The sequence below is a fragment of the Apiospora marii genome (genome assembly GCF_038362585.1).
Source record: "Apiospora marii strain CBS 49790 chromosome Unknown utg000005l_segment0_segment0, whole genome shotgun sequence".
Classification (NCBI taxonomy): domain Eukaryota; kingdom Fungi; phylum Ascomycota; class Sordariomycetes; order Amphisphaeriales; family Apiosporaceae; genus Apiospora; species Apiospora marii.
Window position 1 is genome coordinate 2,400,832 of NW_027117377.1, and position 24,112 is coordinate 2,424,943.

The window sequence follows — 24,112 nt, forward strand, 5'->3', positions numbered from 1 at the left end:
TCCTGCCTCAGGCTTCTGGAGATTTTTGCGGCATTGTTTAGACTGGCGATTTGGGATCCAGTCAGGTATCCAAGCTGTGCTGTTGCTTCTGGTGGGTTGTCCTAGATGGGCTGCCCACAATCTAGTAGCAACAGGATAACCTTGAGCAACACGATGCCTGATAATAATGGAATAACTGGTACCAACAGGGAAGCTGGGAGTACCGGAACAGTTGGGAGCAACGGTATAGTTGGGAGTAAAGGAATGGCTGTCGAATGTAAGACAAAATAACCAGTCGCGGACTAAGAGGCAGCTGCTTGCTACCTATTGCGCAACTCATTGCAGATAGGCCATCGAAATAAGTTTCAATATCACCACAATTTCGCCGCAGAACCCTTCCAGTGTAACAATCACGACTCTTTTTTTATTATTAAACTACGGAGCACTACTGGGTCATCGACACACCGTTGTCTGATGGCTGCATGCTGGTCGAGGGCAGTTGCCTCGCCGCCTCGTGACGTCCCATCTGCTGCAGGAGCGCGTCCATCACCACCAGCGAGGACATGGCTTCCACAATCGGCACTGCTCTCGGCACGACGCAAGGGTCGTGCCTTCCCTTAGCGGCCAGAATGCCCTCCTTCTCTCCGTCGTAGGTGGCCGTGGTCTGAGCCTGGCCGATCGTGGCCGGAGGCTTGAAGGCCACGCGGAAGTAGATGGGCGCGCCGTTGGTGATACCACCCTGAATGCCACCCGAGTTGTTCGTCTTGGTGGTGAGCTTCGGTCTCGGGATGCCGTTGCGCGCAGCGCCGGACTCGGGGGCCGCGGCTTCGGCGGACCGGATGAAGGGATCGTTGTGGATCGAGCCGGGGACCTCGCAGCCGCCGAAGCCGGAGCCGACCTCGAAGCCCTTGGTGGCGGGTATGCTCAGCATGGCATGGGCGAGCATGGCCTCGATCTTGTCGAAGCAGGGCTCTCCAAGACCACTGGGGACGTTCTTGATGACACATGTCACCGTGCCGCCGATACTGTCCTCGCGATCCTTGTACTCGGCGATCAAGTCGGCCATCTTCTCGGAAGCCTCCTCGCTGGGGCAGCGTACAGGCAGGAACTTGTCAACCGTCTGGCGGTCGATCGTCTCGAGTAGCTTGAGGAACTCGGGGTTCTGGCTCGGCGTCGGGCATTCGGCAGTAGGGGGGAACATGTGCATGTTGCCGACCGACGTGACGAAGGCGGTGATCTCGATGCCGTAGGCGAGCTTGAGGTATTTCTCGGCGACGGCACCAGCGGCAACGCGGCCAATGGTCTCGCGGGCAGAGGCCCTGCCGCCTCCACTGCTGGCCCTTATGCCGTACTTCTCTTGGTAGGTGTAGTCGGCGTGGCTGGGTCGAGGGAACATATCCATGGTCTGGTTGCCGTAGTCCTTGGGCCGTTGATCTTCATTCTGCACAATCATGCAGATGGGGCTGCCGAGGGTCTTGCCGTTTTCGGTTCCCGACTGAATGGCGACCCTGTCCTTCTCATTGCGCGGTGTAGTGATACTGGACTGACCGGGTCGGCGGCGGGTCATCTGCGGCTGGATGTCCTGCTCGGTCAAATCCATGCCGGGTGGGCATCCATCGATTATACAACCGACGGATTTGCAGTGCGACTCGCCATAGGTGGTGACCCGAAAGAGTTGGCCGAAAGTCGACATGTTGCTGGCAGGTGTTATTCCGTATTACTACCCTGAGTAGTTTGGGACAGCGGCGTGGGTGTATGGAATAGCTTCGTGGGAATTATTTATACGGTCAAGGTTTGCTACCATGGACCGATATTCGGTGAGCCGAGAAATTTTGGGAGTCATGGAGGGGTCGCGATTGACCAATTGATTACCCCACTATACCAACTTGTAGGAGAAGCCCGTCATAAACGCAAAGTCCTTCCTTCCGAATCGCTGGAATCACCAGGGGTTCGCTAGCCTAACCTTAAGTCGGTCCACTAAAGAAAAAAAGCATGCAGGTAAGCAACTACACGGATGCACGGTTACGCCAATAGGAAACTGCGACATCAACATGCAAAAGTCGACGCGCAGGGAATCTGACTGTCCAGTGGGTTATGCCGAATGGACTAGGGAGTCACTGCCGAAGTCCACTACAGTAGATCTGCTACGTACCTACTTAACTTGTCAGATTAAGCTGCGCATGCCATAAGATCCCTCCGAGATCGTCCCACATGAACATTGGTCCGTAGTCTTTAGCAGTCAGATCACTCAAGTGGCCTTGCCAGTGGCCTCCCGGAGCTGGCGAGGTAGTAACAATGGCTTCGGCAGCTCGGACGCTCGTCCGGAGCCGCCACTTGCTACCGCAGTGCACCACCCCCTTATCATCGCCGTCGCCCGCAAGGCAGCCGTGGCGCATAAGGGGCAACTGTTGTCGCCCCGTTCCTGCATGGCTACCACCACAGCCGTCACTAGTGCACCGGCGCCTCTTCTCCGCCGAGGCCGTCGCGCACCCGACCAACCGGGTCCAGATCTACGTCTCACGCAGCCACAACCCCTACCTCAACCTGTCCTTTGAGCACTACCTCCTGCAGAAGTCGCACCCTGACTCGGTCGTGCTGCTCCTCTACACCAACCGGCCCTGCGTCGTCATCGGCCGCAACCAGAACCCCTGGCTTGAGGTCGGGCTCGGCGCCCTGAACCGGCCGGAGCTCCTGGCACCGGTGTCACGCGTGGATGGTGAAGGAGGCAGCGGCAATGGTAGCGGTGCTGACGCGGACACGCTGGGCGTGCAGCTCGTGCGCCGTCGGAGCGGCGGCGGCACCGTGTTCCACGACCTGGGCAACGTCAACTACAGCGTCCTCTGCCCGCCGGCGGCCTTCGACCGCGACCGGCACGCGCTGATGGTGGTGCGGGCGCTGCAGTCGCTGGGCGTGTCCTCGGCGCGCGTCAACGAGCGGCACGACATTGTCCTGGCCGACCCCGACGACGCGGCGAGGCAGCAGACGTTCAAGGTGTCCGGGTCGGCGTACAAGCTGACGCGCCGGCGCTCGCTGCACCACGGCACCTGCCTGCTGTCGACGCCGAACCTGGACCGCGTCGGCCAGTTCCTGCGGTCCCCGGCCGAGCCCTACATGAAGGCCCGCGGCGTCGACAGCGTGCGTTCACGCATCCGCAACGTGGGCGTGGGCAACGCGGCCTTTGAGGAGGCCGTCGTCGCCGAGTTCGGTGCCATGTACGGCAACGTCGACGTCGAGACCATCACGACGCGGGACATCGAGGAGATCCCCGAGGTCATGCGCGGCTACGAAGAGCTCAAGGTGAGCTAGCTAACCAACCCCCTTTCGACGTCTTGAAGGCTCTTCCCACCCGCACAGCAAAACACTAACTTGGTTGGTAACGATAACAGTCGCTGGACTGGATCTACACGCAGACGCCTCAATTCACCTTCTCGACGCGCTCGACCGAGGACGACCCCAGGCCACGGCCGCCGCTGCCCGACTACCTACCTAAAGATGTATGTTCGCACGTCCCCCGTTTCAGAAACCCTTTACTGACTGGAAGGTTTGCTCAGTTTGACCTGAGTATCACTGCCCGCCATGGACAGATTACGGAGGCCAAGGGGGCGGGCGTTGAAGCTTCCGCTCTCGACTCCGTCTATCTGCACAAAGTAGATGACTGGCGTACTCTGATCGGCGAGGCTGCTGGCTGCTGGCTCAACGGAATATTCGGCGCTCGGCCCAAATGAGAGAACCTGACGTTGTTTAATGGCTGATGTGTGTACGATTTGGTGTTTGGCATGTATCATACATATACGATTACATAAAGTCTATAGATTTGCTTGTACTGTAGACGCAATGGTGGCTGCTAGACGGGGTGGACTCGGGCTGCTTCAATACCCAATTTTCCTCTAATAATAGACAGGATTTTTGATATCATGAGGTCGCACTTTGCGTTTAGATAACATCTTATTTTTTATTTTTATCATTGAATCCACTCGAACTGTCTCTCTATCGACTTGAGATGCGAGTATTTCTGGCGTATGCCAGTGTATGCCAGTAGATCGCGAGATCATACCATGTCTATCCACCCCCCAGGGAATAAAGGACTCCAGGGCCGGCAAAGGCCGTTTCAAACCGAGCCCTCAATAAGCTTTTCCATCGTACAGACCATTTCTCATCCATCCCCGATCCGCGCGGGAAAGGAGCAAAGTCCATCCACATGAGAACCTTGTCGCCCCGAAGCAGTACAGTACATTGGTATTGTGATCAAAAAAAGAAGAGGAATAGAAGATGTACAAGTAAAAGAATATATGGATAATAATAATAATAATAATAATAATAATAAACAAGAAACGAAATCCATGTTTGTACAGACAGACCAGCCGCTCACAGAACAGATTGTACAAATACAGCAAAAGACGTCGATCCCCGTCTGACGATGACCAAGAAAGCAATCCTAACACAACCAGTGGTGAATGTGGAATAAAATCTTACAATCCAAGGAAGGCAATCTAGCCGCCTACAGAACAAAGTGGAAATGGAGTACTCAGAGACAAAGAAAAAAGGGGTATCATAGTAGTAAAAAGGAGAAGGTCGTACACATCGGCTGAAGTCGCTGGCTCCCTAGACCGCGGAGTCGTTGGCACGGCTGGCGTGTACCGGACTATTCAGGATCGGGAACTCGTCATCCCCGTCCTTTGTCTTCTTCTTGGTCAGCCTCCGTATGCTCTGCCGGCTCATGCGCACGACGTAGGTCGAGAAGTCGGGCCAGGAGCTGTTCCGCGTGTGGGCGGGCTTGGGCTTGGGGAAGTCGTGGAGCTTGAACGTCATGCCGTCTTCCTCAGTGCAGGGGCTCAGACAGGAGTCTTCCAGGTTGGGATAGTTGGATTTGGTCACCGGGGCTACCTTGGGGTAGCCGCTTCCTCCAACTCGGCGACCGCCCCCGATGCTCGGCGTAAATGTCCGCGATGAAGTCGACGGCGACGCCGCCACGGATCCCCGCTTGGACCGGCGTTCCCGCAGGCATCTGGGAACGAATGTGTCGTAAATGGTGTGGCAAAACGTCTTCGTCGTGCCAAAGACGACAAACACCACGAAGCTCGCCGCGCATCCGGGCATAAAGAGGAGAAAGTCGAGCCTCGCTCGCTCCCCGCTCAGGTCCGCGCTGTCTCCCAGCGCGCGAATGCTGCTCATCGACGAGAGCTGGAACATGATCTGGGCGAACTCGAAAGCGCTCAGGCAGAAAAAGCCAACGGTGAAGCGGATCATTAGCCAATTGTCATAGATGCTCTTCGGCTCCGTCACGGCGCTGTTGATGGTGGGTTGACTGAGGCTCAAAGACGTAGATGGCGCGGATTTTCCGTATCGTACGTTCCAGGTCAGGAGATGACGCTTCGTATGGATATATTTCCCCATAATGAGTAGCAAGGCGATAGCCCCCAACGCAGGGCTAAGTATAACTAGCACGAGTTAGAAAAAGGTGGTCCATAAAGAGGCTTGAGGCAGACAGCTGCTCACGATTGACATTGGCAACAAGCAGAAAGGCCCAGGCAGAAGCCTGGATGACGTCGAGCTGCAACAGACTGATTAGAACTACAGGCAAGGTGACAGCCAGGATCTTGGCCGATATATTGGTTGATGGCCCGATCTTCTTCAGAAATGCTATTTCGGACCACCCATATATAGAATGTGTTAAAGCGAAAGCCCTATGATAATATGTGAGCCCCGTCATCATTGACTTGAAGATAGAGAAGAGAGAAGAGATAGAGTGCGTACCAGCACAAGGCAACCAACGCCTCGACGTTGTACGAATAGTATTCTAGAAGCAAGTCAGATTACAGGTCAGGGAGGGGCCAGGGGCCAAGGTGACAGCAACGTACGGACGAAGAAAAGACCCAGATCCAGTCCGGTGGAAGGGCCTGCCACTGCTACGACGATGCTGTTGCTCATGGCGACGGCGGTGTTATACTGATCGATCTTGATGTTCCTCCAGTCCGCGATGGTATGTATTTGCTGTATGATGCTCGCCAGGGTGCTGAGGCAGGTGAAGTAGCCGAGCATGGCGACATAGGAGCTTTTCTCGCGGTGCACCCAGACCAGCCAGATGAGCAGAAGGCTGAACAGCAGGCAAACAATGGAATACACGAGCACACCAACGGCAAGGGGGATGACTTCAGGAAGTAGCGATGCCCCCATCTCGAGTTGAAGCCAACAGTCAATGTCATGAGGCAGGCGTTGATGGGCAGGTGGTGATGGAGGAGACGGAAAAGAGGCGCGAGGACCGCGAATGGGGACGAGGGATTGGACAAGCGGGATGTTTGCCGGTAGTTTCGTCCCAAGGATGGCAAAGATGATGTCGTCCAATGCTCTAGTCCTCTACTGTATAGGGAAGCCTCGAGATGACAGACTAAACCGGGGACCAGCCCGTCGTCGTCTCATCCCGCGTAGCAAAGAAGCCAGGCATCCTGGGTGCGATCTGGAAATTTGGAGGAGCATGAATCGGGAGTGCAAGGATGGCGGAAACCACGAACCAGTAGGTTAAATACTCGCCGGTCCCTGGCAAGCGCTGCAGGTGTGCTGCAGGTGCACCTGATTTCCAGGCCGAAGGTGGCGAGATGATCGGTGGAGAGGGCCCATCTGGGCGGTGCACACGCTCGGGATTCGATGGATGGGCATGGCAATGGACTGTTTTGATAGTAATAGATAGAGTATATCACGGCCCTGAAGAGGCTGTTGTTTCAAGACTGGTAGCGTTGGCTGCGACTCTGCGACTAGCCTAGCCCACAACGGAGACGCCAGCCCAGAGCCAGCCGGGATCTTGGCCATGCAGCATGACGGAACATGCGTGTTATTCGCCCGCCCCAGCAGGACCCAGCAGGACCCAACAGGACCCAGCAACTCCCCCCTTCCACCACCCCTGAGTAAACTTTTCGTTTGCGACAAGCCAATACCAGATACCCGGGTGCAAACACATCAAACATGGCAAGTGACCATTCGTCACCCTTCTAGAACGTCGGAATTTAAAAAGAAACCAGTTCACTGTGTGAATGTACGACATGGCAAGTGGCTGACGTCTTGTTCTTCATCAATCATCTACTACTATAAATAACCAGCTGGAAGACTCCGTTCTATGCACATCACCCCGTGACCCGCAAAATGGCCAGGTTTGGGGACACAGACAGCACAGCACAGACAGTCTTGACACTGCTGTGATGCCGACTTCCCTACTGTTGCTGTCTAAGCATCCCATTCTTTCCTCTTTCTCTCTCCGTCTGTTGGTGCTAAAAAGCCCTGATGCATATCTTCCGTTTCCCATCCGTGCACCGACAATAGAGGTTGTGTTGTACGCAGAAATATGTTTCCGTGCAATGCGGCTGATCAGCTGCACCAAGGCAGGTCCGCCTCATCTAACCATGATGGAGAAACCAGCCCAGTCCCACTTTGCCGGGGAGGCTCTTTTGTCTGTAACCGTCCGTGCCCGCTGTGCTCTCCGTGTCATTCGTTCAAAAGGTCAAATTAGGGCCCAGTGCAGTTACTTTACTAGATTGCATTCTCTAGTCTCCGGCCGTAGTAAACAGCTTCATGGCCAATGTAGCCTCTAGTACCGTGTGCCTTGCTTGCTAGATGAATTGCGAGGGCGTAATATCGTGTTTCAAAACCAACTACCTCGGCTCTCAACGCGTCGCTTTCATGGCAGCGCGCCGCCGCATCTTCTCCTGGACGCTCTTGAGGGCCGCCTTCACGTCTGTCTGGCCATCCCATGTCGAAATATCGTAGTATACGGGTGCAATGTCCTACACACAACAGTTAGCATGGCAAATTCGAAGGTCCAGATGAGGCGGATGCACTTACCAAGAGCCACTCCGGCTTGATACCGGTGACTGTGCGGATGTACTGTTTGGTAGTGAGGACAAACTCGTTGTAGAGTACCCATTCATAATCGGTCTGCAGAACCGTGCTGGGATGAAGCATAACAGCCTGGTTGTTATCCTTCATGGTTCGGTAGATCTTACCGTTGCCTTCTCTCTTGGCAACTTGCATGAAGAAACCAGCCACGAGCGCACGCCTGATGTTGGAGTAATAGTTCTTGTCGTTGAAATCAGTACTAATGAGTTCAACTTCGTGGGTTTCCATGATGCGCCGGAGCTGAGTGCGGACGTTGTCTGCACTCTTGAGATGGCGATGCGAGAGGTAGTGTTGATGGCACCATTGCTTGACGTCCTCACCGCGGCCTTCGGCACCCTTGAATGCATGGTACACATTCAACATGGTCAGATGATCACCATCAGGATGTCGGAACTGGTTCTTCATCTCGTCGGCTTCTCGACGACGGTTCGCCGGTCGTACGAAGATGTTGGGCACTGACAACAGACCTGTAATAGAGAGAATCTCGTTGGAGCAATAAAACTCGGGACTGGAGATCAGCATCACGGCCAGGGCGGGGTCCAGCGGGAACTCGGACGCCATGCTGCCGAGCTGTGTCAGCTCTCCCTCGTCATCGAGACAGGCCAGGTAGTTGAGTTCTTCGAGAGCTCGCATCATGGTCTCGGGCGCAGGAGGATCCATGAGATCGAAATGAACCAGATCCTCAACTCCAAGCTTCTTCAGCTCCAACACGGTGTTGGCAAGGTTGGACCGGAGGATTTCGGGGTATGTTTGCTCAATAAGTTCGTCTTTGAACGCCTTCTCGGTGTAGAGACGGAAGCACTTTCCAGGCTTTGTTCGGCCGGCACGACCGGCACGCTGCTGGGCCGAAGCCTTGGAGATGGCGGAAACCAAGAGAGACTCGACACGAATACGAGGGTTATAGATCTTCTGCTTGCTGAAACCCGGGTCCACGACGTACACAATACCATCAATGGTCAGGGACGTCTCAGCAATATTCGTCGAGATGATACACTTCCGTCCAGGCTTGCCACCCTTCTTCAAGGGCTTGGGAGCAGGATCGAAGATCTTCTGTTGCTGGTGAGGCGGCAATGTACCGTAGAGCGGGTAGACCATCATAGGCCCACAGTCTGCCTCCCTGATCATGTCATCGACCTCCAACGAGATCTTGCGGCATGTATCCTCGATTTCCTCCTCACCAGTCAGGAAGAGCAGGATATCACCTTCGGGTTCGGAAGCGTGTATTTGCAGAACGGTTCGGATGGCAGCCTCGACATAGTCCTTTTCGGCTTCCGGAGTGTAGTAGATCTCGACAGGATGGGTTCGACCAGGAACGGCCAGAAGAGGGGCCTCGTAGAAGTACTTTTGAAACTTCTGAGCATCCAAAGTTGCAGACATGACGATGATCTTGAGGTCAGGTCGGCGCTGGGCCAGCTGTTTCAGCAGAGCCATCAGGATATCAGTAGCCAGGGTACGCTCGTGGGCTTCGTCGAGAATGATGCAGCTGTAACGCGACATCATGTGGTCATGCATAGCCTCTCGGAGCAGCATACCATCGGTCATGTACTTGAGAACCGTTTTGGGGCCTGTCCTGTCTTCGAATCGGATGCTATAACCGACCTCCTCTCCGAGTGTTACATCCAGCTCGTCGGCCACACGTTGGGCGACCGACATGGCAGCCACTCGTCGAGGTTGTGTACAGGCAACAAGCTTGTTGTTCAGCTGAGGGAGCTCGTCGTACAGGACGTACTGGGGGATTTGAGTCGTCTTTCCAGAACCGGTTTCACCGACAAATACGAGGATCTGGGATTTATGGTACATTTCGAGAAATTCCTCCCTGTTTCACACAAGATGTGTTAGTTCGTGGTACGATATCGAGATTATTGGGCGGTTGAGTCGCCATTGCTTACCTTTGCTTGGAAACGGGTAGGTCCCTTCTGGACTTGAGGATGTTGAAGTACTGGGGAGAATGCGGCTCGCCGGTGAAGGGGTTGTTATCGCCATCTTCGGCCTTTGCAGCCTGCTTCGCCGTCGTGGCCCGTCGCTCGAAATCGTTGAAGGCCGAACCCGTGGGCAAGCGATCGCTATATCTCGAGCCGTTCTCCATGGTGTTCTCTTGCTGCATATGGGCCAAGTAGGGGTTGTTTGCGATGCCTTCTTCCTTCTTGACTCGTTTGGCAGAAATCTCGTCTTTTTCGGAGGCGAGGCGCTTTCTGTCGGAATCACCAGCCATGGTAACGAGGACGTAAGTTTGTTGTGTGCTGTGGTGAAGCTGGTCGGGTTATGCTGCTAAATTTCCAGGCGCTGCAATGGACAAGGCAAGGCAAGTCTGCGATAACAAAAAAATAATTGACTGCGATGCGATTGATCTAGGAAAGGCCCCGCGCTAACGCGTATAAGTGGGTCGACCTATCGAAAGGTGGGTAGTACCTGCCGTACATAGGGGACTACCTACCTATGTACGTTGTATCAATTACAGCTTCTCAGTCCTCACATTGAGCACCTAGAAAGACCATTCGTATGCCACATGCGAATTTTGGCATACGAGCCGTGCTATATCAATACCTATTGCCTACATACCTAATGCCATGGTTCTTTCTACGACCCAGGCAAGGAATTGAACATGGGCATCTTCAGAACCATCACAAACCATCACTTTACACAATCTGATCTGAAGCAGTGAAGCAGCACCACTGCGCCGTCGCTTTTATTGCATGTCATATTACAAGATCCCTCGCTGTCCCATCAACATTGCCCTTGACGTTCCCGTCTCCTATGTAGCTTCTGATGGGGGCATCCCATGCGGTCTGAGTAATATACAGGGTATAGTGGAAACCCCAACCCTTATTCGCCTTCCGTAAACATCTCGAGATGAAGAGAGAGAACTAAAAGAAGAAGAAAATGCAACACAACAAGCGCAACCTGTGAGCCTCGGCATATACCGGGCAGGGACGAGAGCCACCGAAGGCAGACGGGAGTCTATGTTGCATGGTGAAAGCACTGTTTGCTGATGAGTGGTGCAGAAGCAAACCACTACTATTGCATCCCCAAAACGCCATCCCCCTCTTGGGAACACCGAACGATAAAAAGAAGGGGCTAAAAAATCAAGAATGCTTCGTGTGTCATTCCATACCAGTGGCATTCATCCAAAGCGTTTGCTTCCTGCCCTCAATTCATTAATCCGTGAAGTTGTCATCGAATCCCCACCACTGGGGTTTTGTAGAGTTGACCGGCGGAGCCAACGCCTTAACGTGCAAAGTCCGAGCCACTGGCTCGCCGGGCGTTCATGATTATATCTTCCACAAGTGCCTGTGACTCCTCGGGAACCTCAGGAAAACCTTTCGAGTGCTGTGGGACCGGGGGTGCAGACATCGGAGACTCTGTTGATGGATGATTCATTACAGGGCTTTGTTGTGCATGGGCTGTTGCCGTTTCGGGCTACGTCTATCAGTCTCGTATTCAATCCGATTGTCGCAGAAGTGGCTCACTTACAGAGCGAATTTGGGTTCCCAAATTCTGCAAGGGTTGTGGAGGACCGTGGCTCTTCGAAGGAGGCGTGCCTACTGGTTGGGCTTCAGCTGGCTGTGGCACCCTGTTTGGCTGCGGAGGCTTTTGTATTTGTTCCCATGGCCGAGGAGGGGGGACAAATGTTTGTCTAGGAGCTGCTGATTGTGATTGGGCGCTGGCGGGGTATGTTGACGCCTGGTAGCCATCGCCAATCTGGGCAGTGGGGGTCGGGCCAGGACTTGCGTTGTTGGGAACGGCGGGATAGAAGCTCGGTGAGCCTCTCTGGGAGTACGCGTCTTGGGCATGCATTTGCGGCTGCTGGGACAGTGGTTGGGCCGGCAAGGCTGCCATGGTACTGGGTTGAGTGGATTGTGGGTATGCTTGCCCAGTCGGCTGGTCATGCATGGGAGGCTGACGAGCTTCAGGCAGCCCTGGGCTACAGTGTGTGATATAAGGCTGCTGCGTTTGTGGGTACTGTATAGCCTGCGGTATCGTCTGCGACTGTGTACAAGCAGGTGGCGGGCTCGTCATCGGCGCCTGGTTTTGAGCATGTGTCGGCGGTTGTGCTTGCTTTCTTTGCAACATGGCAGCGTAATGTGACCGAATAGCAGGATGCAGTTGGGCAGCTATTGACGAAGGGTCCCACGACCCATTTGGAGTGCGCAAGCCGTCCTGTCCGGAAGTTGTTGTTTCACTATTTCCAGTCGCAGGGGATGGTAGTTGATAGTTCGCGGCGGGGGGATTCGCTGCTGCCCCGGGCACCGCATGCGAGGGGTGGGATTGAGGATGACCGGAGTTGGCTGTGGAACCCTGTCTACTGGATGGTTCATAGCGTGTTCCACTGGGTGTCGCCGGGTTGCCCGTGGGCTGCCGCTGCATAGTGAACAAAGCTTCTGGGCTCTTCATCAAATGCGCCCTCAAGTTACCCTCATACCCATTTGTAAAGCCTCCCCAAGGTGCATACGGAGTTCGATACTTAGTCGAGTCCCTACAGGATTAGTATAATAATGACATCTGAGAGAAACTCACAACTCACCTATTGTGATGAACTTGGAAAAATGCATACTTCTGTACGACGCTTGGAGGCGCAGGTCTCGTGATTGGCGGGAGCTTGCCGACCTGAGGAGGCCCGTGTATACCCTGACTCGACGCCGACGACGACGGCCTTATCGCCGAAGAGGTCATCGGAGTATTTAGGGAATTCGCAGAAGCGGTGGACAAGGATCTTGCCCGGGCCTGTGCCTGGAACAACTGCCCGTTCTGTGGCGATGGAGAAGGCCCAAGACCGGGGGGTTGCATAAAGCCGAAGCTGAATGGTGAGCTTGAATTAAAATCATATCGAGCGGAGGCATACGTAGATGATGAGGTTCTGAACCGCGGGTCTGAACCGAATGGCAACGACTTGTTTCGCGAGTGGGCTGCCTGATGCGTGCTCTTGGGCAGTTGCATGGATCTCGGTGCGCCCTGGGGCGTGTAGGCTGGCTTCGCCGGCGCAGACTGCGCAGACTGCGGAGTATACGGGTTACCGACAGGTGATGATGCGGTCGGCTGTGGTGTTGGTAGCACCGTAGTTTGTGGAGTTGACTGAGGCGTCGTATACGGATTCGATATCGGCTGCTGGGGATGAGGCGGCCTCGCGCTCGGTTGCGGCGTATGCGGTGGCAGCGGCTGGTATGGTGAGTAAACCGCAAAGGTAGACGTTGAAGTAGGAAACGGCCTTCCATTGGGCATGAAACTCTGGTTCGTATACGGGATGGGAACATTCGGATTGGCCAGCGGTGTGACCGGTTTCTTCGGCTTGTATTGGTAAGGCTTCTCAGACCGGCCATTCGCCGGAGCTTGTCCATGCTGGAGCGGGTAGGTGGGCGTGTACGATTTCCGCGGTTGGGACGTAGGTGGCGCCAGTGGTTTCGGGATAGTCTCCAAGAAGTTGCTCTTATAATTGTGCACCGGCTTCTTGGGGTTATCCGTATACTGAGCCCGGGCCTCGGTAGATGTTCTCCCCAGATAATACCAGATCTGATTCTCTTTACTGAGGTCGACCTTGGCCTGCGCTTTGTTAGTGCACTCCGTAGTGTTATGGAATTCGGCCCATGTGCAGCCTTCCACAAAAGGCTCCTCTGCCCGGGGAAGTTCCTCGGTTGCCAGCTTAGTAGCCTTGATCTCTGCTTTCGCCTTCCGGGAGGTTGGCATTGGAACAGCGTTCGGTGATGCTTTGGGCAGATGGTAATCCGCGGCATCCGGTAGGAGGAGCCATTTCCACTCGACTTCGACTCGGTCACTGATCATTGTTAGCTGTGGGGGTTCAATGTTACTGTAAGTTTTGTAGGCTTCGCACCCGTTGGGTATTATCTCCACGAGTAATGTTTGTTCGTCATGTCGATTCTCCACCACAACCCCGGCAAAGATTTCCCCTCTGTAATACTGTAACTGTGCAACATCTCCGCGTTTGAGAGCGGTTGCCGCTTTCCGAGTCTTCGGGCACTCTTCCAGAGCTGGGCCGTCCAGTTTCCGGTCTCTCTTTGTTCGGTGGAATCGGCAGCTGAACTCGAAGGCTTGCTCCTTGTATTCTGTGCCGTCCTCACCAAAGATGGGAACCTCACCCTCTTCGACGAAGACGCCAGCCGCCGCCGCACAGGTGGCATGGTAAGACCGGGCGCACTTTCTTTGCGAGCACTGCACGCAAGCACCACGTTTCGAACGACAGTAGAGACATTTGAGCTCCAAGCGAGCCTTGCTGATGTTTGCAGCATTGGCAACGACTTCTTTGCCCTCAACAGTCTCAATCCAGGTCTCGGCTCCATAAAGGGCACAAATACGATGTGCCTTGCGACCATCGTCCGTGGGTAAGAGTTCTGCATCGAGTAGAGTGTTGGGGCACAAACAGCAGGGTGGTTCGACTTGCGTCTTGACCCGTACACGTAGACGGACCTTCTTGGCTTTTCTGTCACCCTTGTCCTTGAGTGTCCGCTTGCGCTTACGGCCAGGCTGCTTGAGTTTCACCACGTGAGACTGTGACGCAGCCAGGTCGGTCTCGTCCTCGTCGTCCTCTTCCTCTTCGTCGTCCTCGTCGTCTTCGGTCTCTTCAAAATCTGTCTCTTCCCCTCGCAATTTGCGCTCAATCTCGTACACATCCACCCATACGCTGTCCTGAGCCTGGGCGCATTCACAACGCTTCGCAATTTTGCCCATAGGCAGCCAGGAGTCAAGCGCGAAATTGACGGCCTCGGCACAGTTGTAACCAAGGTTATATCCGGAGTGGTAGCCATAAGGATAGGTTACCACAAATTCTCCAGGATATGAGACGCACTTGTTGACCTTGATGTTGAAGTACTGTTGGAGGTGGTTTGGGGAGATCAAGAAGGCCTTGTGGCGGAGGAACTGGTCGCAGGCCTTTGCATCAGTCGGCCATATGCTCTTCATGGCAGCTTCGAATCGGCGGGCATCTCCTTGAGAGATGCTGTACCACTGTTTGGGAGCGCCAAAATGGAGGTAGTTGATGCTGTAAAGATCCACGTCCTCCAGGTGCCACGCGAAAGTGGCCTTCCACATGCCCAGATAGAGATACGCAGTATTGACGCCAGGGACTTTAGTTCCCAGCACATCCAGAAGATTAGGTAGCTTGTTGAGATTCCAAGCTGTCGTATCCTCCGGAAATAACGTGCCGGGCAAGTCGGCGCCGTATAGTGGAGCTGCGTAGGTAAGGGTCTTCCAGTATATCCTCTCCAGCTCTTCGCACCTTTCGGGCGTGTAGTCTGAGATGTCCATGCGATAATCCCAGTCCTTGAAAGCTTCTTCGTCGATTCTGGCGGAAGCTTCGCGTTTGGCATACTTCCTTCGCGCGGAAGTGGACTGCGTTTTGGCTTTGGCTTGTCTACTTCCTCCCATTCTCCCTACCATGGGGACGGGCTCGTCATCCTCATCCATTTCGGCGCCGGGGTCTTTCTCCACCGACTCGAGCACGCCCTCATTCGGCTTCGGCGAATCGGGAGTCGATGAATTGTCCTCCTGGTCTGTGTTGTCTTCTTTGACAATGTTCTTTCGTGCTCTGCCCCTGGTGTTCCGACCGCGACCGCGCGAGCCTGATGCCGCGGAAGTCCTAGGTTTCGGAGGCGCCTGGGCACGGCGCTCACCTCGTCTTGCGGGAGGTTGATGCTCGCTTTGGTCGCACAGCTGGCGCCATTGCGGGAGGTTGTAGGACCGCTGGTGCAGAATGTTTACTTGTCGATAAGTGCCGTTTGATCCCATAATGTCTTGTTTAATGGGTTCCCGTACCCGCACCTGCTTGACCATATCGTGTAGCTCCGGAAGTTCGCTCTTCCACTCCTCGGGTGGTATAACCTTGACGATTCCAGATCTCATACCGTACGAATCGATCTTGGTCATCTATAGAACATGTTAGCCCCGGCACGACTCCATCGATAAGGCTCAACATACAAATTTTTTGAAGTCCTTGAATTGATACATGGTTGGCCTGAAGACCGGAACAGTACCGGACCATTCTGCTGGAATGACTTCGCCGATGTCATCTTCTTCCTCCTCCTGCGCTGATGCGTCTGGTTCCTCCTTCTTGACTTCATCTTCGTCTGTGGTTGAATTGGGAGCCGTCGGTGGGCGTTGGATTTCGGATTCGTCGAGGTCGCTCAGCTCGGAGTCGTCGCTTCCATCCAATTTCATGGCATTGTTGCTATCGGGCGGACTGTGTAGGCCACTTGCGACCTGGATCTGAGGCTGCTCCGGCGCGGATGGCGCCATCGCTTTGACCGACATCTTGTAGGCCACTACATGCGATCAGTGCACATGGAAATTCGGGAGATCATTGGGCGACCGTGGTAGCGTTGGGTGAGAAAGGCAGAGACAGCGTCGTCGCAACGAGGATTGAGGATTGACCGAGTGAAATGGGAGTCGGTTTAAAGCGGGATGGGGCGAGGTTGCAGCGCAAGTGCAAGTGCTCGTCGAATGAGTGGAGTCGGTTATTCTCCGGTGGACCAGCTGCGGATGGGCACAGGCGGTAGGTACGTAGAACAATCGGAAATAAGAAATCGAACGATTCTCCTCGGGGCTTTTGCGATGGAAGAAAAATAAAAGGTGAGAACGTTAGTTTATTCCGTCGTCTGAGTGCCGAGGATGAACTGAAGGAAAGTACATTAACCGTGGTTGTTTTTCGCAGGTACTGAGGTGGAGATGGGGCTATTGTCGAACGATTCCATATTAGTTGTTGAATGACCTAACCATTTAGGTATTTGTACCTATAGGTGAACGTTTTGATACGTCAGGTCAGCAGCAGCAGCAGCACTTGAGCAGGCATTGATCCCATCTGGGCGTCTCCGATGGAGGGACATGCGCCTGCACTTCGGTTGATCAATTAATTCACCAGGAGTTAATGGCAACTCTAGGGATGCAGTCAGAGTCAATTTTCCCCATTGGTAAACATGTTTTGCAGCAAATCATGCTTATGTCGGGTATTGATCGCTTTATAAATCTTCATAAATCTCCAATGTTCAAGTGCCCTGCCCTGTTGATTCAGGATTATGTACAGATTTCCCTACGTCTAAAAACATGTGTATACATGTGTGTCTCAGGCTTTGGCATATTCATATATTGGAGTGGTGGAATATATAAATAATACAACTGGGCGCCTGATAATTATATCAAGTATACAAATTATACGGTATTGGTTGTTATTTATACCTATCTATCGTTACAGATTCTATGTTCAATTAAGACGTCGTTGGAAGATTCATACCGTACAACGGGCGATGTTGTGTCGGAATGGCCCAAGCTTGAGTCCACTACCCCACGATAACCTTTTGCGGCTGAAGCGCAACGACACCCGCGCAACTCCAGTCTCGCGTCGTCCCTCGCCGTCTCTTTCAGCAAGCACGCATAAGCTGCACCCGAACCCCCAAGATATACAACCAATTATGGCACCTGGCCAGAAAGCATATCCGAGAGCGACTGTGAGGAAGATCGTAAAGGCGCATTCGAAGTGTAACGTTAGCAAGAATGTCGATGTTATGGTGAGTTGGCTGCAAGCCCCCCAGACGCGTTTTTTGAGAATGTAGCCTAACAACTTGTATGTGTGCGTGCAATAGGTTTTTCTCGACTATGTTCTGTTCATGCAATCGTACGAAGCTCAACATCGTTGACAATTGAAAGTAAGAGGACTATCTGACAATATGTGGCAGACTCATGAAAGAGGCTGCAATCGACTCGAAGCAAGCAGGCGAGCGTGGAGTTAGTGCCAAGAGCATCAAGAAGGTGACGGCTGTAAGTTGGCAACATGGCAAGCATCCCTATCACGCACAAAGCAACCAACACACAATCGCAGGACACACTTGCGAAATTCAAGGGTTGAAGACTGCACGAAACCAATAAGCAGAACAGCTTTCGAGCATATCAACCCCCAACTGCCACCCTCGAACTCCAAGTGATACCCACCATCGAGGCCGGGGTTCAGGAACACAAGCTACGAGTATCACCATCACCAGGGAAACAGACCGGCATCAACATTAGTTGTCCCCCAAAACTGATATCCCACGCCCACCTCGAGGATACATGGAAAGTATGCATGAAGGTGGTGCGCGGAATTGCAGCTTCATCAACATTCGTCTTCCAAAGGCACTATGGACTGAAAGGTGTCCCAGTGATGCCGGTACTGCCCAGTGCGGCTCGGGTCCCGCTATAAAGCTAAGTTTGATACATATGTGACGGAGCAAGGGCGGGCGGGGCTGTCGCATGCGTCCTAAAGACAGGAAGTGGAGGGAAAAGTGTTAGTTGCGGCCGGGAATGCAAGAGACCACCTGGCTTATAGAAGTTCGTGGCATCAAATTGACACACGAGGGTATGAATGAATACAATTGCTGCCGTATACCTATGCATGAATACCTACGTTTGTGGTCTCTTTGCTGCAAGTTGTGTGATGGGATAGATCGGCGTAATGACATGAGATGCAATCGGAAAATGTGGCTTTCCTCCCAAGTCAGGGATTGATTGAATGCTGCTTGGACCCTGTTCGGCGCGATCAATGCGATCAAACATGAGGCTTGTTCCGTCCAGTCTGGCCAAATGTTGCCGTTTGTGAATGTGCAGGCGTTTAGCGCGCCCAAGACGATGGGCAGGTATCCTGCTACGTACTTAGAGCTCCAAAGAGCAGCTGCCAGGGACCAATCTAAGATCTGAATCTCGAGACCAAACGCCAAAGCTCTTTGCGTCCCAAAAAATTCTACCATCCCACTTCCGGACCCTACACATCTCGTAGCACCTGTACAACACTCTGCATTCCTTTTCCCGACCACCCAAGTCCTAGTATTTTAAGACCAAATCTATTCTCGTGTAACAATCCCTCATTGCAGCTCTAGGTAAACCTCTACCTGGACTCGCCACCTTTAGTTTGCGACCCAAACCTCCATCCTCCCCCACGCCCTACCAGCTCGGCCCTCCCACCCGTCAGAACGAAACGGTTGCGCATACGTCTTGCACTTGACCGACACCACCTCCTCCTGCTCCGACCAAGAGACCCTCGACCAATCCTCCACAATGCCTTCTTCCGCCGTGCAGAACCCCGTGGCTCCCGTGGAGTCCAAGTCCGCCAAGAAGAAGAAGGCCGCCGCCGCCGCTCAGCGCACCGATTCTCCTGCTCCCAGCGCCTCTGCCCCGATTTCCGTGTCTGGTGACGATGCCAACGAGAGCCCTTATGTTCGTGAGCTGCAGAAGTAAGTCTTGGCTCGCCATGTCTTTTCCCTGGCCTTGGAAACTGACTCGCTGGCCTTACAGGAACATCCGCAACATCAACAAGAAGATCGTAAGTCAACATACCATCATGCCACCAGCACTTTGCATGCCCCTCAGGTCAATGCTAACTCTTTCTTCTTCTACAAGTCCAACGTCACCAAGACACATGCTTTGATCGAGCAACACAAGGGCAAGTCCCTTGAGGAGATGGTCGCTGCCAAGATCATCAACGCCGATCAAAAGTCCCAGGTGCTCAAGAAGCCTCAACTCGAGCTCCAGCTCGCCCAGGTGGAAGAGCAGCTTGCTCAGTACAAGAAGGTCGACGAGGAGTACCGAACGAAGAGCGCAGCCGACAAGGCCAAGGTTGAGAAGGACTTGACGGAGAGACTGGAGAAGGAAAAGGCCGACGCCCTGGTAGCTGCCACCGAAAAGGCTGCCGCCGATGTCAAGAACGTACAACACGACAGCCTGCTGGTCCTCACCCAATTCCTCCGACTGGCTGCCGCCAGACGATCCGAAGATGCTGATGCCACTGCCGACGAGAACATGGCTCTGGAGGGTGTCCTCCTGAACGTTTACTCGGGCGATGAGAACGCTGTTGCCACTATGATGAAGCTGATCGAGGGCTCCGAAGAGAAGACCAGAAGCGTCAGCGGTGACGAGCTTCAAACATCCTGTACGCCCATCGTGCAGTGACGCCTTCTCGTACTTTCCGCAACTAACAAATTGATAGTCGCCCAGGTCAAAGCTGCGTCCGTCGCTCACATTCAAGCCTTCGCTGCAGCTGAAGAGCCGGCTCCCGAAGCGGCCGAGACCGCAACCGATGCTCCCGTATCCGATCCTACGGTCGTTCACGCTGGTCTCACCGAACTCGAGGCTACGGAGACTTCATCCCATATGGCGAACGGACACAATGAGCCCATCCCCAACGCCAGCATCAGCGATGATGCCGCAAATGCTGCCGCGGAGTCGCAGTGGGATAACACTAATGATATGAGTGCTTCTCAGGAGGACTGGGTTAAGGTGCCCAGAGACCCTCTGGAGACGGACACTGGCTTGACTGCCACACCCGCAGCCTCGGGTCCTGTCCAGTCATGGGCTGATGACCAGCCCGAGAACCCTCCCGAGGTATGTGTTCCCCTGATTGCCTAGCTCATGTTGCGCAATGCTAACATGTGCAATAGACCCTTGCCGCTCAAGCAGACGACGGTTTCCAATCTGTCCAGCGCAACCGGCCCCGAGGCCATGGCGAAGGTGGTGAGCATCGTGGTGGACGCCGAGGAGGACGGGGCGACTACCGTGGCCGCGGCCGAGGTGAAGGCGGACGTGGACGCGGTCGCTACAACGATCGACGTGGCGGTGGAAAGCCATCATCCTAGAGAACCTCTCCACAAGTTCCCACTGGCCGTGATAACAGCGGGTCTCTCCCGTTCGTTAGTTACGCCGGGGTTTCGCTGGTAGAACCGGGGGTGAGAATGGCATACACCCAAGAAGAATAACGGGCTTCTTGGCAGGGGGGAGAGGATCTGTCCCTATACGATGTGAACCCCCGACCAGAACAACAGGACCGGATTGGTTCTTATTCTGGTCAAATCGCTAGCAAGAGATCGGTCTGGAATCCCCTTCATCCATTCCAGGAATTTGGTAGCTAAATGTAATATCACCACTGTGCCGTACCGGTGCAAACCAAAAGCTTGTGTCCTCAGAATGTTCGTGACATGTGGGGGTTTCTTATTTTGGGTATATGTGAGGCTGCACGGCGACCACTCCTTATAGGTATCCTTTCTCCGTATAGAACCAGCCCCAATGAATTTGCGGGTTTCGACCCTGGTAAAGAAAGATCCTCGGGAACTAGTCAAGTTACAGGGCCCCATAACATCGTCATGAAATGAGATAATTTACAGGGACTAAGGAGAACCAAGGACGGGCATTAAGGACATCAAAACATCAATTGGATCTATTTGAACACGCATGTTATGTCCGATCCGTTCAGTATCCATGTCAAAAGGCGACTAGAGTTACAACAGTCTGACTACCTCTATTCGCTGCCCCCAACTTCTCAGCGAGCCAATTGATTCTTTTGAAGTTAGGACAGGTAACCGTTAGCCCGGAGGAACTCCTTGAGCACCTCGACATCTCTTTGGCGGTAAGCGGCGCGTCCGCGGATGGAGTCCTTGACCTGCTCCAGCGAGCGGTCGAACGCGGCCGTGTCCTTGCCCTGGAAGAAGGCCTCGATCTCGTCGAGGTACTTGGCGTCGGTGAACTTCTTGAGCGAGAGGCGGACGAAGCGGTCGAGCACCACCGGGTTGGCCATCTTGGTGGTGACCTGGTCCCAGTTCTCCTGCATGAACTGCCACTGGAGGATGCGGCCCTTGGCGTTGCCGGCCAGCGCTGTACTCAAGTAGTGCATGTCGCCGCTGGGGATGGAGTCGGAAGCAGCGGCCGGGGGCGACAGGTTGAACAAGAAGGGGATGCACTTGTTCTTGAGGATCTCGACGTCGCCAATGTGTCCGATGGAAGAAAGGCACATTTCTCGGCCGTCGACCGAAGTAGTCGTCTCCCACTCCTTCTTTAAGGCTTCAAAAGCCGCCGCGGGGGAGCGCTTGACACCGGCACGGTAGACAACGCTACGCAGGTCGGGGCTCAATACTTTGCCTTCTTTGCTCCACGCCTCGAACAGTTGTGTTGCCTTCTCTAGTACCCTTCATTCGAACCGCATTAGTATGCGTATCATGATATAGCATAGCATTGGAGTGAGACTTACTTGGGGTGGCCATTCACCACAGCCGTTAACAAGAGTCGCTTTCGTAGCAGTCCTGTAAGGAAATCCTCTCCAGAGGCGGGCTCCCATCCGACTCTTTCGACCGCGTCATTGATGAGTTTCAGGGTGAAGTTCTCCAGGCCCTTCTTGATCTCATCGTTATCGCCGAAGACAGACTTGACGGATCCAAGGGTGTTCAGTGCCTGGTTCCACACAATCTGACTCGTTTCGGCTCCGAACCCTTGGAGGAATGCCAACAGAGCTGGAGTCGTGCCATAACCAGCAGACGCAAGATCTCTCGCCGAGCCAAGTGTAGCCACTTTGTCCTCGATAGTAAGCTTGTCCAGTTGGGTGCCGAGCTTCGCCAATCGAGCGGGCGGGTAGTTGGTGCGATAGAAGCCAAATCCGTTGTGGTTCAGCTTGTAGAAGTTGTCGTCGATCTCTCGAATGGTCTCTTCTTTGGTGGTCAGAGCAAGACTCTGTACCTCCTGAGTGCCGGCCTTGCCCTGCAGACCGACAGGCACCCACCAGGTTGTCTCGTCCTCCTCAGCCTTCACGTCCCCGGTGGACAAGAATCGAGACTGTCTAACGCTGATCTGGCCCGGTTCCTCGGCGACTGTCAGCAACGGGAAACCAATCTTCTCGATCCAGTTGGACATCAGCGAGGCGACATCAGCCCCAGTAGCCTCGGCCAAACCGGCCCATAGTGCCTCTGTCTTGGCATTGCCATAGGCATGTTTCTTGAGATAGATGGAGACGCCCTTCAAGAAGTTCTTCTCTCCTACATGGTTTGCCAGCATTCTTAGAGTCGAGCAGCCCTTGAAGTAGCTGATTGCGTCAAAGATCTGGTTCACATCCAGGGCATCCTGGACCGGGACGTAGATAGGGTGGGAAGCGCGAATCGAGTCAAGCTGGAAAGCCGACTCCATTCCATCACCGACATATTTGGCCCAGACGTTCCAGTCAGGGTGGAACTCGTTGACAGCGTACCATCCTACCCAGGTAGCAAAACTCTCGTTCAACCACAGCTCGTCCCACCAGTCCATTGTCACAAGGTTTCCGAACCATTGGTGGGCAAGCTCGTGTGCCACAACATAAGCAATGCGCACCTTGTAGGCCGCATCCGAGGTCTTCTCGTCAAACAGAACTGCAGTGGTCCTGTAAGTCACAAGGCCCCAGTTCTCCATTGCTCCATGTGTGAATTCGTGAACTGCAAGCAGATCGGCCTTGGGGAGAGGATAGTCGATATCGAAAGCCTCCGAAAACAAGTCAATCGTCTTGGGAGCATGCTCCAGAGCCCATCTGCCCTGTTCCTTGAGGCCCCGAGTGGTATAGACACGGACAGGGATCTGTTTGCCATTGTAGCGGCGCTCGGTTTGACTTTCAACAAACTCAAAGTCGCCCAAAGCCCAAGCCAGAAGATAAGTGCTCATTACTGGGGTTCGTTCGAAAGCAACATTCACGAGACCTTCGCCAGTCTTGGTGGTACTCTTGACGGGCATGTTGGACAATGCCACCTGGTCCTCAGGTACTTCGATGGCAAAATCAAAGGTGGCCTTGAGACGAGGTTCATCGAAACAAGGGAACGCACGACGAGCATCGCAAGCCTCGAATTGAGTGCTGAACATGTAATGGAACTGGTCATCCCTTGGCACCGAAGCAGCAGCAGGCACCACAGGCTTGTACTTGCTCCTATAGAAGCCGGCCATATCGTTATTCAGGATGCCCTCAAAGGCTATCTCAAGGGTAGCCTTGCTAGTTGGCGGGATCTCCTGAGCGAAACTCAATGTGGTACGCTGTTTCTTTTCATCGTAGCTGAAGGTGGATGTCTCCCAAGTCTGGGTGGCCTTGGTGTGCGAGACGGTCAACTTGGCGGATGAGAGCTTAAGCTCCAAAGCATTGATGACAACATCCTTGGTCGACTCAAGGACTTCCACATCGATACTAATGGATGGTTAGCATGCAAGTAGACAAACGAAGAGTAGCAAGGGGGTGTAGGTATGACGGGGGTGCCGCTGGGTGGATGGGCCAAGACATGTCAATAACACACTTCACTTACATCACTTTGCCTTGGTAGGTCCAGGCCTTGAAATCCAGAGCGGACAGGGAAAGGTCGTAGTGAGACGGCTTGATGGCCGTGGGCAGGGTGTCTCGGTCCGTCATGATGGAAGAGGGAATAATGGGAGAACAGTAAAGCCTCGATGAGTTGGAGAAAGGTCGTCGAGATATACCCGCAGTCCCCAGTGTTGCAGACGACCGGCACGAGAA

At 54.0% G+C, this 24,112-nt stretch overlaps 8 protein-coding genes across 8 annotated transcripts; 3 read left to right on the forward strand and 5 right to left on the reverse strand.

The window, feature by feature from the left end:
• Nucleotides 1-424: 424 nt before the first annotated feature.
• Nucleotides 425-1,672, reverse strand: PG985_008667 (uncharacterized protein; the record flags this gene model as incomplete). Its single annotated transcript, XM_066828435.1, has 1 exon — nucleotides 425-1,672. The coding sequence occupies one exon, from the start codon at nucleotides 1,670-1,672 to the stop codon at nucleotides 425-427; it is 1,248 nt and encodes a 415-aa protein (XP_066683347.1).
• Nucleotides 1,673-2,274: 602 nt separating this feature from the next.
• Nucleotides 2,275-3,704, forward strand: PG985_008668 (lipoate ligase A; the record flags this gene model as incomplete). Its single annotated transcript, XM_066828436.1, has 3 exons — nucleotides 2,275-3,276; nucleotides 3,366-3,473; nucleotides 3,531-3,704. 3 exons carry the CDS (start codon nucleotides 2,275-2,277, stop codon nucleotides 3,702-3,704), a joined length of 1,284 nt encoding a protein of 427 aa, XP_066683348.1.
• Nucleotides 3,705-4,581: 877 nt separating this feature from the next.
• On the reverse strand, nucleotides 4,582-6,153 carry PG985_008669 (uncharacterized protein; the record flags this gene model as incomplete). Its single annotated transcript, XM_066828437.1, has 3 exons — nucleotides 4,582-5,417; nucleotides 5,476-5,619; nucleotides 5,838-6,153. The coding sequence occupies 3 exons, from the start codon at nucleotides 6,151-6,153 to the stop codon at nucleotides 4,582-4,584; spliced, it is 1,296 nt and encodes a 431-aa protein (XP_066683349.1).
• A 1,478-nt stretch (nucleotides 6,154-7,631) lies between these two features.
• On the reverse strand, nucleotides 7,632-10,114 carry PG985_008670 (prefoldin subunit 2; the record flags this gene model as incomplete). Its single annotated transcript, XM_066828438.1, has 3 exons — nucleotides 7,632-7,751; nucleotides 7,810-9,679; nucleotides 9,753-10,114. Coding segments are annotated over 3 exons (2,352 nt in total), but the record flags the coding sequence as incomplete, so codon positions are not given.
• Nucleotides 10,115-11,088: 974 nt separating this feature from the next.
• On the reverse strand, nucleotides 11,089-16,119 carry PG985_008671 (uncharacterized protein; the record flags this gene model as incomplete). The annotated part of the gene is made up of 4 exons (XM_066828439.1): nucleotides 11,089-11,280; nucleotides 11,335-12,337; nucleotides 12,386-15,735; nucleotides 15,787-16,119. 4 exons carry the CDS (start codon nucleotides 16,117-16,119, stop codon nucleotides 11,089-11,091), a joined length of 4,878 nt encoding a protein of 1,625 aa, XP_066683351.1.
• A 1,154-nt stretch (nucleotides 16,120-17,273) lies between these two features.
• Nucleotides 17,274-17,707, forward strand: PG985_008672 (uncharacterized protein; the record flags this gene model as incomplete). The annotated part of the gene is made up of 4 exons (XM_066828440.1): nucleotides 17,274-17,369; nucleotides 17,445-17,476; nucleotides 17,538-17,619; nucleotides 17,681-17,707. The coding sequence occupies 4 exons, from the start codon at nucleotides 17,274-17,276 to the stop codon at nucleotides 17,705-17,707; spliced, it is 237 nt and encodes a 78-aa protein (XP_066683352.1).
• Nucleotides 17,708-18,888: 1,181 nt separating this feature from the next.
• On the forward strand, nucleotides 18,889-20,462 carry PG985_008673 (uncharacterized protein; the record flags this gene model as incomplete). Its single annotated transcript, XM_066828441.1, has 5 exons — nucleotides 18,889-19,064; nucleotides 19,126-19,153; nucleotides 19,201-19,759; nucleotides 19,817-20,211; nucleotides 20,268-20,462. The coding sequence occupies 5 exons, from the start codon at nucleotides 18,889-18,891 to the stop codon at nucleotides 20,460-20,462; spliced, it is 1,353 nt and encodes a 450-aa protein (XP_066683353.1).
• A 707-nt stretch (nucleotides 20,463-21,169) lies between these two features.
• PG985_008674 (peptidase family M1) lies at nucleotides 21,170-24,007 on the reverse strand (the record flags this gene model as incomplete). The annotated part of the gene is made up of 3 exons (XM_066828442.1): nucleotides 21,170-21,785; nucleotides 21,848-23,788; nucleotides 23,904-24,007. 3 exons carry the CDS (start codon nucleotides 24,005-24,007, stop codon nucleotides 21,170-21,172), a joined length of 2,661 nt encoding a protein of 886 aa, XP_066683354.1.
• Nucleotides 24,008-24,112: the final 105 nt, after the last annotated feature.